The following is a 14,340-nucleotide window of genomic DNA, read 5'->3' on the forward strand; positions in this document are numbered from 1 at the left end:
TCTTTATTTTCGAAAAGTGTAATAGAATATGGAAACTATTCAAAACAATAATGATTCAATATGATAAGGCGACAAACGCTATTCTAAAACTATCTTCTCCAGACAAATATCGGTGGTCCGGCTGCCTCACAAAACAGTAAACGATGTATACCAAGGCGAAAATGTGAGCCAAGTCGACGCGCGTCTTGTAGGTTCAAACCGTCATTACTAGCGAGGCGCCGCAAACGCATTGGGCTAAATCTAGTCAGACATAGCGTGAGCGCGCGCACACGTTACGTCACGTTAGCGATAACAGCAGCGTCTCTAGTTCGACCGATGGTTCGACGCACTGGCGCAGCCAACGTAACCGGACGCGGCTAACACACTCTCACGCGCCCTGCCTCGAGCGACGCTCGCCCACGCGCCATTAGCGTCGACTATAAACGCGTCTTAAGCGTCAAGACGAGGCTGCGTTTTTCGCAAGCATACACATGACGCCCGCCACAACATCAGCGGCGTCGCAAGCGTTGTCTATAGACGCGAAACAACGTAAACTTTAGCAGACGCCACGAACGCCGCCCGCGTTCAGTTTGGCAGACGCGGAGCTCCGGATGGCGTTTCCGCATGCGCGCATGCGTCTACGTCTGCTCGCCTCCCAGCAGTCTGCTAGATGCTCGCGGAAGAGGCGCACGCTTCTGGAAATCTGAAGCCTCTGCGGGCTTTGCTGTCGCGCTTCTGTGCGTCGTCCTTTAGCAGCAAGACGTGCAGTTACATGGACCTTTGTCAATTTTACATGATGAACTACGGCGGAAAGAGAATGGTTGTGCGCCGAAGTTGCCCCTGTGAAGTCGGAGATTATTCGCGTACTTGTCCAACTGTCGGACGGGCAGGAGCAAGAGAAGCCATGACCGTCATCAGAAAGCAGTACAGGGCGTCATCTTGCCGGCACCGTCGCAGCCGCGGCAGGAAGCGCAAAGCAACGTTGGACAAGATGTCCCATTTAGATGAAGTGAGAAATTATTCTCCCAGCACAACGCCTGCGCCTCATAGGCAACCTGTGAAGTCAATCATCCTCAAAGAGGAGCATTCACCTTGTAGACGTTGTTTCGAAGACGCCGCGAAACCCAGAGGTGAGTTGATGCGATCTTAAAGCAATCTTGATTTTGGACCACCTAATCGTTCTTGCGAGCCGTGCTTGTTTCGCGAGTCAGTGTAGGGTTGTCGGAAGGCTTCCAGTTTTGTTGTCCTCTCTGCGCAGTAAATGTGACATCGCTCTTTCCGCCAGTTTTAGGCACTTTGTACGCTACCGATAGTGCATAATGTGCGAAAGTGGCTAGAGGCTTCTTGGCGGATTCGAGGTTAGAGGTCGGCGCTCCACCCATGTACAGTGAAAAGAGCCACGCATGTCACATTACAGACGCTTTACTCTTCTCGAGTGAGATTGAAAAGAGAGAGAGAGAGAGAGAGCGGAAGAAGGACATCACAATACAGGCGAAAGGACGAGCAGGGCAGAAAGGCTTGACATAACTGTAGTAACGACCACACTAAGCCAACCGGCCAGTGAAGCAAAGGAAAGCACAAGAGAAATTACTGTTTGTTTAATGAAAAGGAGCGTTTTCTTAAAAGCCCTATATGCTTAATGACGCGAAATGCGCGGAAGAAGAACCCGCGGTGATCCTCATGCTACACTAGAACGACAGTAACCGCAGGTTGAATAAAACAAAAGTGGCGGAAGCACAGCTCTTGTCCCTCTTGGTGCCTCCGCGTGTGAGTCATTTGTGTTTTACTCTGTTGTAAGTTGTGCTGAGTGTACTGTGTGTACCCATGGGGGTTTAATAATCGTCGTATCGCGCGACTACACATTGCAGCGCGTACTGTATCCTCTCAAGTGTTAAATAGCTAGTTCACGCCTTGGTACAGACAGATGCGTATTGTGAGGCATATGTAAAGCCGAAGTGCCACGTCACCATCGCCGCGCATCTGCTTCGGCTGCTGCGATGGATGACGGAGCACCTTTCTCGCAGCGCACGACGTCGTCTGCAGACGTGGAGCAGACGTGTTCGACGAGCAATGCCTGCTATTTCGAGCAGGGATTAAATTTTAATTTTGGAACACACGGGACAATAAGCAGTCGTTGTCGCTCAATTCCTCCTCGTCGCTGTCTCCTGCGCGTGTTCTCCGACAATGCCACCCCACGTTCCAGAAAGAGAACGAAGGCACATTGCTCGCTCTTTGTCGAAGGCGTGCCTCAGAAAGAAATATGCGGCCAGATGGGGTGATCTAAATGTGCCGTGACCCGTGTAGTAAAGGCATTCATGGATGACCATGGCAGGATAGCTTACGCTCCTCCCAGCGGGCGGCCGAGAGTCACGACACCAGATGAAGGCCAACTAATTATTACCTCGGCTGTTGTAGATTCGTTCTTGAACGCCCAGGGAATTAAAGAGGAGGTACGCATTAATGCACCACACGACACAATACGAAGTCGCCTCAAAGATGCAGGGCTCCGAAATTGTGTGGTGGCACGAAGGCCGTGTCTATCCGATAACCAACGCCAGCAAAGATTACAGTTTGCTCGGACGTTCGAGCACTGGAGCGCAGAAGAATGGGGCGAAGTCATCTTTACAGATGTGTCTACGTTTTGTACATGGTGGGAGCTGCAGTAGCGTGTTTGGCGGCCTCTAAAACTACAGGGGCGAATGAAGAGGTCTTTAACATAACGCGTATCAGCTATGGATAGGAAACAGAACATAAATCGACATTGCTTATTCCCGTAGCAGCCTTCTCGCGTTTTTTAATTATGCGAAACTTTTCAAACGTACTGATCGTTCAATAAGGTGAACAGCCATAACAGTGGTAAAGTATTTCATTTTTTGTTCGTTCGCGCGAACTCCTATTAAGAAAGCTTATTCTTTGTGTCAAAAAAGCACTCGTCGTAAGTAGAGCATGTTTTATATTGGCAGTTCTCGTTTCTCTAGGTACCGTGCAGAGTACGCGCAACATGTGCTGTCGAGTGGCCGTTGCAGCGTCGCCGTCTGGGGGGCGGGGGGGGGGGGTAATCAGCAAAAACGGGCTTAGTCCACTCGTTACAATTGATGGAAACTTCAATGCCCCGTCATACTGTGAAATTATCAAGGAAACCTTTGTGTCATACGCGCTGGACGGACCATTTCCTGACGGCTACTACCGGCTGCAACACGACCGCAGCCAAGTACACACTGCACGCCTTATGGAGGCTACTGTAGACTCGTGCGGTGTGCTGCGGCTACCGTACGGCCTCCGTGTGGCGCCGACCTCCACCCAATTGGGAATTTGTGGGGCATAATGTAAAGGCGCCTGGCAGCCCGTAAGCTCCACATCGCCAACGCCGATGCTCCTTTGAGCGAAATTCATCAAACATGGGACGCTTTGAGAGAAGAGCCTGCAACTGGGAAATCTCTGTACGCGTCGATGCCGCAACGAATCGCCGCAGTCAGAAGGCCAATTCACTGGACATTAAGAGCTATGTGAGAGAGTTGCCAACCTATGCTATTTATTTGAGCAAGGGGCCTCAATTTCAACACAACAATATTTGCCTATTTTTATTGTGTGCGTTTTTTTTTACGTGTGTGGATCCATTGGTACGGCCTCATCTTCAAAATCGCACCTGGGTGTACAATGTCTCACCATTGCCGTAAATACATTTTATGGAGGTTATGGTTTCCCATTTTATTCCCGACACCACCATGCATATATAGTCTACGTGACGTCTGCAGTCTGCCAGCGTAACGTGATTACAGCATACATTTTCGGCAGCGGTGCTGATTTTTGTGAGTGCATGGTACGCGAAAAGAAACACAGTACCTTGTGTTAAGGGAAAACGGTAACAAAAAATTAGGCACAAATCTCTGCGGGCCACTACCATGAGCTTCTGCGCAACAAAAGCGCAACACGGAACAGTTACATTCGTAGTAAATAGAATCTCACTTGGCATTGGCCGAGTTGAAATAAATGTTGTATCGTAATGCTCGACTGCCAAAGACTCTTGGAAGTTAACATTCATGCAGACGGTGTCGTGAGCGGCAAAAAGGGTGCTCCGTCATCCATCGCAGCAGCCGAAGCAGACGCGCGGCGATGGTGACGCGGCACTCCTGGCGGCCGCAAGGGTCAGAAGCGAACATAGGAGAGTCCCTGACGTCACCCTTTGTGAAGCTCAAGTGAAGCTGGAAGTTGACGTTGCTCATGGCGTGGCTGCACTTATCGGTACAGCTCTTCTCTCTTGTTTACACTTCTCACAAAACCACGCTGCGCTGCGGGGAACCGGGCTGCTTGGACGCGCGCGCTGCTCAGCAATACTAATGCCATCTTGGACTGGTCGTTTCTGAGCACTCTGGAGCGCTCTCGCGAGCGGCGTTGTCTTCGGCTGGTTGAAAGAGGGTGCCCGCCTTGCGTTCGGCTGGTTCTTCTCGATTGCTCTCCTCCTTCTTCGAACGCTCTGAGGCGCTCCGAGCCCTGTCGTCGGAGCAGTCATAGAGATTGAAACGTCATCGCAGAGCCGCGTCGCTGCTGTTGGCGATGGCCCACCGTAACCTAGGCAACCTAGGCCACTGCGACGAACGCTCGTCCCGCCGGCGCGTCTGCCGGTTTTCGCGGCAGCGCCGGGAGCTTTCGATAAGCGAAACATCGGACGTTGGTAGTAGTCACGTGGTTTAGCATCTGCCATTGCCTCCTGCGAGAGCGAGTCGCACGTTCGGCTTGCGCGCTCGTCCTCTACCTCTGAGCTCGGGGAACGCCGGATCTGCCCAACTCTGATTCGGAGGATAGAAGCGACCAGTCGAAGATACCATAAGCAATTGCGATGTCTCATTGCATTGCCGTTGCCGAAGTCATGTTGAAAGAAGCTCACTATGAACTTCGAAAATTGTGCCGTGAGGTCGGATCGGCTGCTTTTGCCGGCGTTTATGAAAATAAGCATGCCTTATAAGGCCAGCCAACTGAACTGTCCTCATCAACCGCAGGTAAAGGCCGCTGCCCAGCTCTTGTGTGTTTTATAAAGAAGGTTACCTATCACTACCTTCTACTTGCTTTTATCTGCTTGGCAATGGAGACACGTATGACACAACGACCCATTTGCAATCCATTTGGAGTTTATGAGCACAAACTCATTCTCGCCTGAGGAGTTGTCATGCTTTATAGAACAAAATTCGGGTGGCCCCGCATCACTACGACAGCGCGTCAGCGAGGAGGCAGAATGTCATTTCTGACTCCGCGTTTAGATTCATTGACTGCGGCCTGAGGTGCCTTCTTACTTACCACGGTAAGTGAAGCATCACGGAACCAAAGTTTTGCGATAGCCGGCGCACGGTGTAGAACAGTACGCGTGTGGAACCGGCCTACATGCGACCATGGAACAGCCGTTTGATGTGTTCGCAGGCGTACGTTCTGTGGAGCCTTGCCGACTCTTGCAGCGCATCCGCTAACCTTCACTTTCCTGCGCTTCTCACGCACGCAGATAACATACGTTTGCGGTAGGGAGGATTCGTTCCTTCAGCCAAAGCAGCTGCTTCTTTCCCATCTTCCAGGATGAAGCGTCGGCTGGCAGGCGCACGGTGCCGAGGTCAGGAAAATGCACATATTCTGTGTAACGCTCTATCAGCACGTGTATTGAGGTACGCTTGTGCGGGTGTGCATGAACCTCGAAAGCGCTCTGCTTCGTGCTGTCGCGAGTACTGCGAGGAACAAGCAACAGTTAAGTAACATGTGTTTTAATATGCACAAAAGCAAGTTGTTACTGAACACGAAATATGGATTCATAACGTACGTTCTACGTGCCGCAAATTCATCATATGCGCTGTCAAAAGCTACAATGACTGACCTGCAAAGCGCTCATTATACAGATTCTGAAACGCATTGGTTTCGGCCTGTGATAACAGGTTAGGACGATTCCGTTGAAGAGAGCAAAATTTCCCGCGGATATTACTTCGTCGGTCGCCATTGCCATGGCGCGGTACATTGCACACAGCGTTGCATGCGCGTTCACTTCACGAATTTTAGCTCCTCCTGTCCCACCTGGCCACAGCAACATCCGGTAGAGCACGGTCCAGATGACGCAGTGTGACAAAACACGGCGACCAACGCCGACCTGCCCGCATGGCGCCTTTGCCACGGTACGAAACCCACGGAGCAACACGTGTGAGCGCACAAAACTATAACAAAGCCGCCATTGTGGCCCGAAAAGCGTGGCCGGTATAGCAAAGAGATAAAAAACCAGCAAAAGAAGGAGAACCCACTGCGTCATTTCCTCCACACTTTTCTCCTAGCGTGCGGAGGGGGTAGGGCCTCACCTCCCGGCGAAGCAGCGTTGGCGCCGGTTTTAAATGCAAAGTATTTCTTGGCCAACATTTGCCACTTTGTCAATATCTATCTAGCCGCCTACGTCGTGGGGCTCTCATGGCCGTTTTGTTAATTTGGTATGTACCAAAATCCGCATTGTATGACTAGAGTGTATGGAGAACAAGATGATCGGTCATAAGATGACTGTCATGACATGCGTCTCATGTAGGTCATGAAACAGCCGCCTACGTCTTTAAAGTAACAAATTCGCATAGTATGACAAGAGTGTATGACGAATATAGATGATCATTCATGACATGTGGCATGCGTGTCATGCAGGTCATGAAACAGCCACCTACGTCTTGGTGCTCCCATGGTAGTTTCGTTAACTTGATAGGCTCTTCGCACACTGCTTCGCATAACATCGAATTCCTGCAGGTCATGAGATCTGCCGAATTTTTTCTTCGCGCATTGCATCATAGATCGGTGTCGTGGGCGCTACCAACGCGCGGATGAGCAAGAGCCATCTAGACGCCGGGTGCTTTGGAGCGCGTTGGCCGCGTCCGGTTACGTTGGCTGGGCCAGTGTATCGAACTATAGGCGCTGTTCTCGCCAACGTGACGTAGCGTGGGCGCGCGCTGCGTTGGGCTATATTTAGCCCTTAAACTCACGGTCATCAAAGCTATCTAACAAACTGTTAAAGAAATTGGGAGCCCCGATGTGAACGAGATAATCAGAAAACGCACAAGTGGAGTATCGCTGGCGTGATATCACCGGCGAATGCAACCTCTTTTGCACCGACATCAAAGGAAATGATACTCCCTAGTACCGCTCGGTTCCGTCTCACCGCAGGTGGCGGCTTTAGTTCTAAAGCTACAGTTCTAAATAAAGGGACCAATTGTCTAGACGGTTGTGATGGCAAAATTTTCGATGCAGAGCACGAGAGAGAACTGCAAAATAGCCGGGGATATATGCAGAGGAACTATGCCGGAAGAAATGAAAATGACTAATATTCCACTCTGTGAAGATGCAATGATAGCGAAAGCTCTTTGCTTTTCGTTTGAGAGCTTTGACAGTCGTCAACTTTCTCTGCCATTCAATCTTCGCAGAGTGGAATGCTTGTCACTTGTTTGAATGGACGATTTTCTAAAGGCAATGGTTGATGTTCGATGGAAACTCCTTATTTAGTCAGGGTATTCACGATTGCTTTATGATCACTGTGATATACGCTCAGTGGTACTTGGCTAGAATCAAATAAATGCATGTCCGGTGATGCGTGGTAGGTATCGTGGAGTTAAAGTAACCTTGCAAGCCTAACTGTTCCAACATGTATTGCATGAACCATTTCTTCTCTGACTTAGAAATGTCCACGCTGAAGTCTCCGTTGATGATCACAGGTGTGGCATCATAAATTCTAACGCACTAGAAATATTTCAAAAACAACTGTTCTTACCCGTGTGCCTGGGACCTGTCTGGGTCCCACATGTGACAAGAATCGTTCAAGGATGCGTTCCAGGTTCCCGAGCCTACAGGGGTATGTGCCATTGAACTGGGACCCTTTCTGCACACTCACCTGGATCTGCCCACATGATGATGCAAGGGCGCGTTAGAGGTTTCCGAGCCCACAGGGGTATGTGCCGTTGAGCTTGGACCCTTGCTGCACTATCACTGGGTTTGTCCCACATGGTGATTTTATTCTGGTGCCGCACGCCTAAAAAACAACGTAAAGTTAGTCACGTACAGCTTTCGCTGTAAAAAGAGGCAATGCGCACGTTGAGATGTCGTGCGGTTTGCCTTCGACTACCGCGTACAACTACCGCCAGATGATGATGCTGATGATGATGATCTTTGTTGGTATCACCTTTGAAACGGGGCAGGGACAACAGGTCCGCTAGCCTGCTTTAATTAGTCGAGTTTTATATCTATCGGTATCTACTCTTCTGCATATCTCATTTTGTCAAGATCGAGATCATTACCTCAAACCTACTTCATTATATTGTACCATTACGTACACTTGCAATGACTGCGGTTCTGCAGTGACTCCGAGGTCACTGCTAGCCTTTGCATAACGCGGTAATTTCAAGGCAGCGGGGTGCGGACAACATAACACTAGAGAATTGTAGTGCGTCCGGTATTCCGGCAAGAGCGGGCAGTTTGCCGGTTGAGCGGGGGTGTAAACGTGAGGGGCCGGTTTGGTGGCGCCAACTGGTGTTGCAGAGCTCAACCCCCCACACAGAGTAAATTACAATATGCTGCTTAGCTGCTGGTGCAAATAGAGAATTTGAGTGCGTCCGGTATTCCGGCGAGCGCGGGCGCTTTGCCGGATGAGCGGGGCCATAAACGTGAGCCGCAAGATTGGTGGCGCCAGCTGGTTGGGCAGAGCTCAACCACATAAACACAGAGCCAGTTACTATATATTCTGCTAGTGTAAATGTTCTACAGCGTGGTATAATCGTGTTCACCATTACGCCGCTGCCGAAATTTTGCACCAGCAGCGAAGCAGAATATAGTAGGTTACTGCAATTTTAGCTCTGTGTTTGTCTGGTTGAGCTCTACGCCACCAGGCGGCTGCACCGGTACGGCCGCTCACGTTTACGCCCCAGACCATCCGGTAATCCGCCCGAACAACCCCCGTTTGGCGGAATAGCAGGCACGCTTAAGGTCTGTAATTTTCGACAGCGGTGTAATCGTCTTTACAACTACGTCGCTGCCGAAAATTTGCACCAGCAACGAAGCAGGATATAGCAGGTTCCTGAAATTTTGGTAATGTTTGTCTCTGGTTGAGGTCTAAGCCACCAGGCGGCTACACCGCTCCGGCCGCTCACGTTTATGCTTCTGCATGTCCGGTAATTCGCCCAAACCGCCTCCGACGACCGGAGCAAAATCTGTGAACCCGTGCAATCTCGAAGGCGATGGCGACGTTTCTCTGGTAACGCTTTGCGCCAGCAGGTGGCGCCGTCGATGCGGCCGCTCTGATTTAAGCCTCCTGTAACCGAGTAATCGGCAAAGGCCTTTGCATGTACCAAAACACCGGACACCCTATCCTATCTCATGAATGAATGCAGCCAACGTCGCCTCATATTTTTCCAATTGCAGCGTACAGCGTCCGGGACCAGTTTCTTCGAGGGCAGAGCCTTTCTCCCCTGTTTCCCAACCAGCCAATGAACATCTGCAGCCCACCTTGCGTAAAAAAGGAGGCAGCCAGCCCACCTTCCAGAACGCAGCCCATGAAAATCTGCAGCCAGCCTTGCGTAAAAAAGGAGGTGCATAGCCCACCTTCCAGCGCACAGCCAACGAACATCTCCAGCCAGCCTTCCGTTAAAAAGGAGGCACCCAGCCCACTTGACAACGCACAGACAACGAACATCTGCAGTCAGCCTTGCATAAAAAAGGAGGCGTCCAGCCCATCTTCCAGTGCCCAGACATCCCACCTAGCATGGCAGCTATGGCTGCCAAGAGAGATGCTGAGCCTGCCTTCCGCAGGCGTGGCGTTGGAGGGATGCAAGGAGGACATCACTGCAAGGCCCCTGCGGCGACACTTCCCACATCTCTTCACATTCGGCGCCTTCACGCACGACATCCTGCTCTATTAATAGCGTGCCGGCAGTGGGGGTACCTTTTTTATAGTGCGCGTATTATAGGACAGGTACGTGCATTTTATTTTAGCGAAGACCGCTTTTTTGCGAACAAGGCTTCAAACACTGTACTTAATAATAAATGACGCCTACAGTGAGGCGTTTACTGTTTATCGATACGAGGCGTTCCATCTTTTGCGGTTGTAATCGTTGGCTGCAGGATTGGGACTGCGATGCCTTATATTGGTTAAATGAGCACTGACACGATTTCGAATTCGAGTTAACGTGTGATATTGACTTATGTGGTCACACACACATCGTCTGCAACATATCAACGGCGAATATATCTCAGAATATACTTACAATCAATCTTAAAGTACGTGCGCGCAGCCAACCGCAACACGCAGCACCTCGCGACAACGACATCAAGAAAGCAATGTAAGAAACCGAGGAAACGCTACGTCACGAGTTTGCATTACCGTCGGGGCGGGTCCTGCGAGCAAGTTTCTCGCGACTGCGATCGTCCCGGTCTTCTTTTCTCCCCTCGTCGTGACGCTTACCTCTTTCGCCACTGACGGCGACACAAAAATCGGCTAAAATTTGTTCAATTAAATTAAAAGCGGCGGAAGTGGTGCAAGTTCGTGCGCGCCGCTGGACGCTTAGAATGGACCCAACTCAAGAGCAGCCAGTTTTGCTCGTTTCATTTCGAGCGCGCTTAGTATAAAAGCAACCGGCCGAGCTTAGAACTGTCCGATGACTTTCCACCAAGACTACGTGCCCCCAAGCCTGATGCTGTGTCGACTTTTACCTCGCCTTTTGTCTTGCTCCGGTTTATGCTTCATTCCCAAACTGCCTTCGACGAATGGCTCGTACTAGTACCGGTTCGTAGATATATTTATAGCTGTCGCTAGCCGCACGTTCCGAGTCGTTGCTTTGTAGTGGTTCAAATCAAATGTGGTTGGCGACGTCTAATTTGGCGTCGACCATCGCAAGCAGCTAATAGTCGCCGCCGGAGGACGAGAACGAGGACGATGATGATGGTGACGACATAGCAAAGCACGTGCAGGCGTAGCAGACGAACTGGCAACACGAAGCCGGCATGCGTGCGTCACAGTTTTGTGTGATCACGTGTCCAGCTGTGTTTACTTTCCTTCTTAGGCCCATCTCGTTGCTCTCTCAAGCCGAAACGTGGAATAGTCACTGCGAACAAGGCTCCAAATATTTACGTGTTGTACTCTGAAGCCAATGATGTTTCGTGTCCTGATTACTGGGTCATTAGCTACTTATTGCACAGAACAGACACGATCGAAAATTGTTGTGTCAGTACTCCTTTAGGCTTCAGCTACAGTGAAACGTTGGCCATTTGAATGTATGTAACATGAAGAAAAGGGCAATGCCTAATCGAGTGGGTTTACCTGCCCACGTGCAACGCAGTGACAATGACGTACGCTGTCATGGAGAGCTACGGAATCATTTTGAGAACCTGCTGTATTTCAATTTGGGCTTCGCAGAAAACGTTGCTGATTGAGAGGGGCCATCCTGCTGGGCCACCTTGCTGGAAGGCCAACCAAAACATTGTAAAGGCGTTGATGATTTCTGCATTCACCGGGATACGACCACCGTGGTCGAGAATAGAATCTGGGACCTCACCAGAGGAACATCGTAGTCACTAACACCAAGAATCCAATTTTAAATTATTTAGCTCAAAAAAGTTGTGCACATTCCACGCATTTAGGGAACCGGTATTATGCGAAGCATTGTGCAGGCTGTCCAGTGTTGTTCGAGGCTTCGCAAATCGCTTCCAGATAGACCAACATGCTTTTGCAAATTGACTTGCTGTGTGTGTGGGAGCCGGGATCACAGGTGTGTGACGCCGACAGCGTGCCGATGACCACGTTGAAGAGGATCGTATGGCGGCAATGTCTTTATTTTTAAAACGGCCGTTCGACGCGAGCTTACCACATGCCGATTGTTGGGCTCTACATAGGTATAGTGGACGAGCATGAGCGTGAGAAACACTAATTGTAGTTTCGGCCAGCGACTTTGTGGTGTACATTCGTAACCACTTATGGCCATACCATGTGGTGTGTGTCAGAACAACGATGACATTTCTGCTGCGGAGAATAAATGTCGATATGTAATTAGCGACTGCAATCATGAAGTCGGCACAACGTTGCACACTTTTTATGTAGCGCAAACGCCTACGCCAAAATTACTTAGAGAAGTTGTCAGATCCAAGAGATTGTGCAGTCAAACACGACACGTCACAGTGCGATCAGTCACAAGGAAAGAAGGCGAGAAAGAGAGACGAGAAATGCGCGCCGAGTGTTTTTGAAAGAGCGAGCTGGACTTGTAACGAGAGAATTATGCATTCGACGTGTCAGGCTAGTACCACCCAGACTAGGAGAAGGCCTCGGCACTTTTCCCGTTACGTCACCACACTCAGCCCGTCTGCCTCCGCTTCTGCTGCCATGGAGAGAAATAAAAAAAGGACAATACTGCAGCATGCTCGAAGTTATACATCCGGAATTCGTTTGCATCCAGCATAAATTTAGCACTGGCGTGACTTAAGGAACTAAGACAAGCTCTTTCCAAGTCAACTTCGGCATTCGGAGCAAAGCGGACAATGGCCCCCATAAAACAATATCCACTACAGAATTTGGGCCTAGAAAGAGGATGGGTCGGAAAAACATTTTTTATTTTTTCTGTCTGTCAAAGACAGCTGTACATTTCATATCACATACTTTATTTGGCATTGGTTTGCACTATCACAGAATGACATTCGAACACACTACCCTCACATCAATAAAATATGACATACATCAATTTCACTAGCTTAATAAGAAAAATGTGCTTAACTTCACAATGAAGAATATTTTTTTTAATTCGAGAGAAGTCAAGACAACATAACACACAGTTCATATATTGACATCACACATCATTTTCACTTGAGGGTAATGAACTTTCTCTTTTTCCCATTATTCTTTTTTTTTGTTTACCTTCTCGTTTTTGAAGGCTACGTAATTCTTCACCAGAGTGTTTACTGCTGGATTAAGGATGTTCTTTAACATTGACTCTTTACTGTGACCAGTTGCACAAGTGTCAAAGTCTTCACTGTCACAGAGCAAATACTTCATCACACTTAGAAGTGCAGCTCTCTGATTACTTTCTGCATGAAACATGTTCTTATATTCTTTGCCTGTAATATGTTCTAGCACAATATTGGTGGACAGCACCACATGAACGACACATGGCTGTGGAAATTTCAAGCCGCCTCTGCTCATATTATCAACCAGCACTTGCTCACTGCGTTCAAGCTCTCTCTCAGTAATTGTGAATAAATCGCAGCAGTCATTGCAAGGCTGGTACTTCAAAGCAGCATAGGCACAGTAGCCAGCGATGTACACCAATGCCGGCATGTCTTCCTGGGGCTTCTTTAGGCCGCAGCTTCTTAGCTTTATGTTATATTTGTCAATCAGCATTTCAACACACGTCTCTTTGCAAGTATCAGTGGATGCTGGTATATCTGGCGAGATAAGTTTGCTCTGGAGGCGGATCTTTGTCTCAGCTTCAAATACTTCTGTGATCGACACATTGTAATGGGACCCGCACAGCTTCCGGTACTTTCCAAAGCGAGCTTCGAGGAGATCGGTAAAACCGTAAAACCGAGCTCCTCCAAACAATATCTTGACACCTCGATCAAGGCGTGTGCGGAAAGCCGGAGCGCTGAGTGGGTCTCCTTTGTCAACGCACCTCTATGCACACACCTACTTTTCCAGTCGCCGAGCCAGGTAATAAATGTGTCGAGGAACTGCAGCTGCCCACCATTGATTCCACGTACTGGTACTTGCCACGCATCTCTCTCTCTCTGTGTCTCTTATGGGGAGTCTTGACGTTGACGATGCTCCACCATCGCACAATTAGGTCTATGAATTCTGCAGTACCATCTGCAAGCGTCAGATGCAGGGTTTCGCCTCTTATCCTCAAAGCAGATGAAACAAAAAAGTAAAAAATAGGCAGAGCAAGTTTCACGTTCTGCCTCTCAATATTTGTGGGATTTAATGCTTTATACGCCAGCCCAAAAGCCCTTTTCACAGTATTAGTTTGTTCAGCCTCATGAAGCTTTCTGAGCGATGTGAATGAAGCACCCTTTATTTTCTTACTTTCTGTGGTTCCACAGGGAAAAGGTGGGTAATATAGACATTGGTCAGGATTTTATTGGTTTAGCCAATTGTTTCTGATAGATTTCAGCAAATGCACAAAGTCAATAATATCAAAGAGTGGCTGCTGCGGATTAGTTGGATGAGGGTACACAATTTCGAGCTTCTGGGCCTCACTGAACATAGCCATTACTTTCGGGTAAATGAAATTATTGTCTGTGATGACTCCAACGATATGAAGGTTCGCTTCAAGTCTCAAGACTATTTTTTTTACAGTTTCATGCAGTTCCTGCGCAGTAATTTTTGACACTGGA

At 49.1% G+C, this 14,340-nt stretch overlaps 1 protein-coding gene across 4 annotated transcripts in view; it reads left to right on the forward strand.

The window, feature by feature from the left end:
* Positions 1–579: 579 nt before the first annotated feature.
* Positions 580–14,340, forward strand: part of LOC135902744 (uncharacterized) — a 63,943-nt gene continuing 50,182 nt past the window's right edge. For 2 of the 4 annotated variants that reach the window (XM_065432964.2, XM_065432962.2), the window contains exon 1: positions 581–1,109. In XM_065432964.2, the coding sequence (XP_065289036.1) occupies positions 650–1,109 (460 nt within the window). In that variant the 5' untranslated portion in view covers positions 581–649. Of the gene's footprint in view, positions 1,110–9,387; positions 10,046–14,340 lie in introns of those variants that run through there. The other 2 variants (XR_010564580.1, XM_065432963.2) reach the window with 2 other exon arrangements.

This window comes from Dermacentor albipictus, chromosome 2 (assembly GCF_038994185.2).
Source record: "Dermacentor albipictus isolate Rhodes 1998 colony chromosome 2, USDA_Dalb.pri_finalv2, whole genome shotgun sequence".
Taxonomy (NCBI): domain Eukaryota; kingdom Metazoa; phylum Arthropoda; class Arachnida; order Ixodida; family Ixodidae; genus Dermacentor; species Dermacentor albipictus.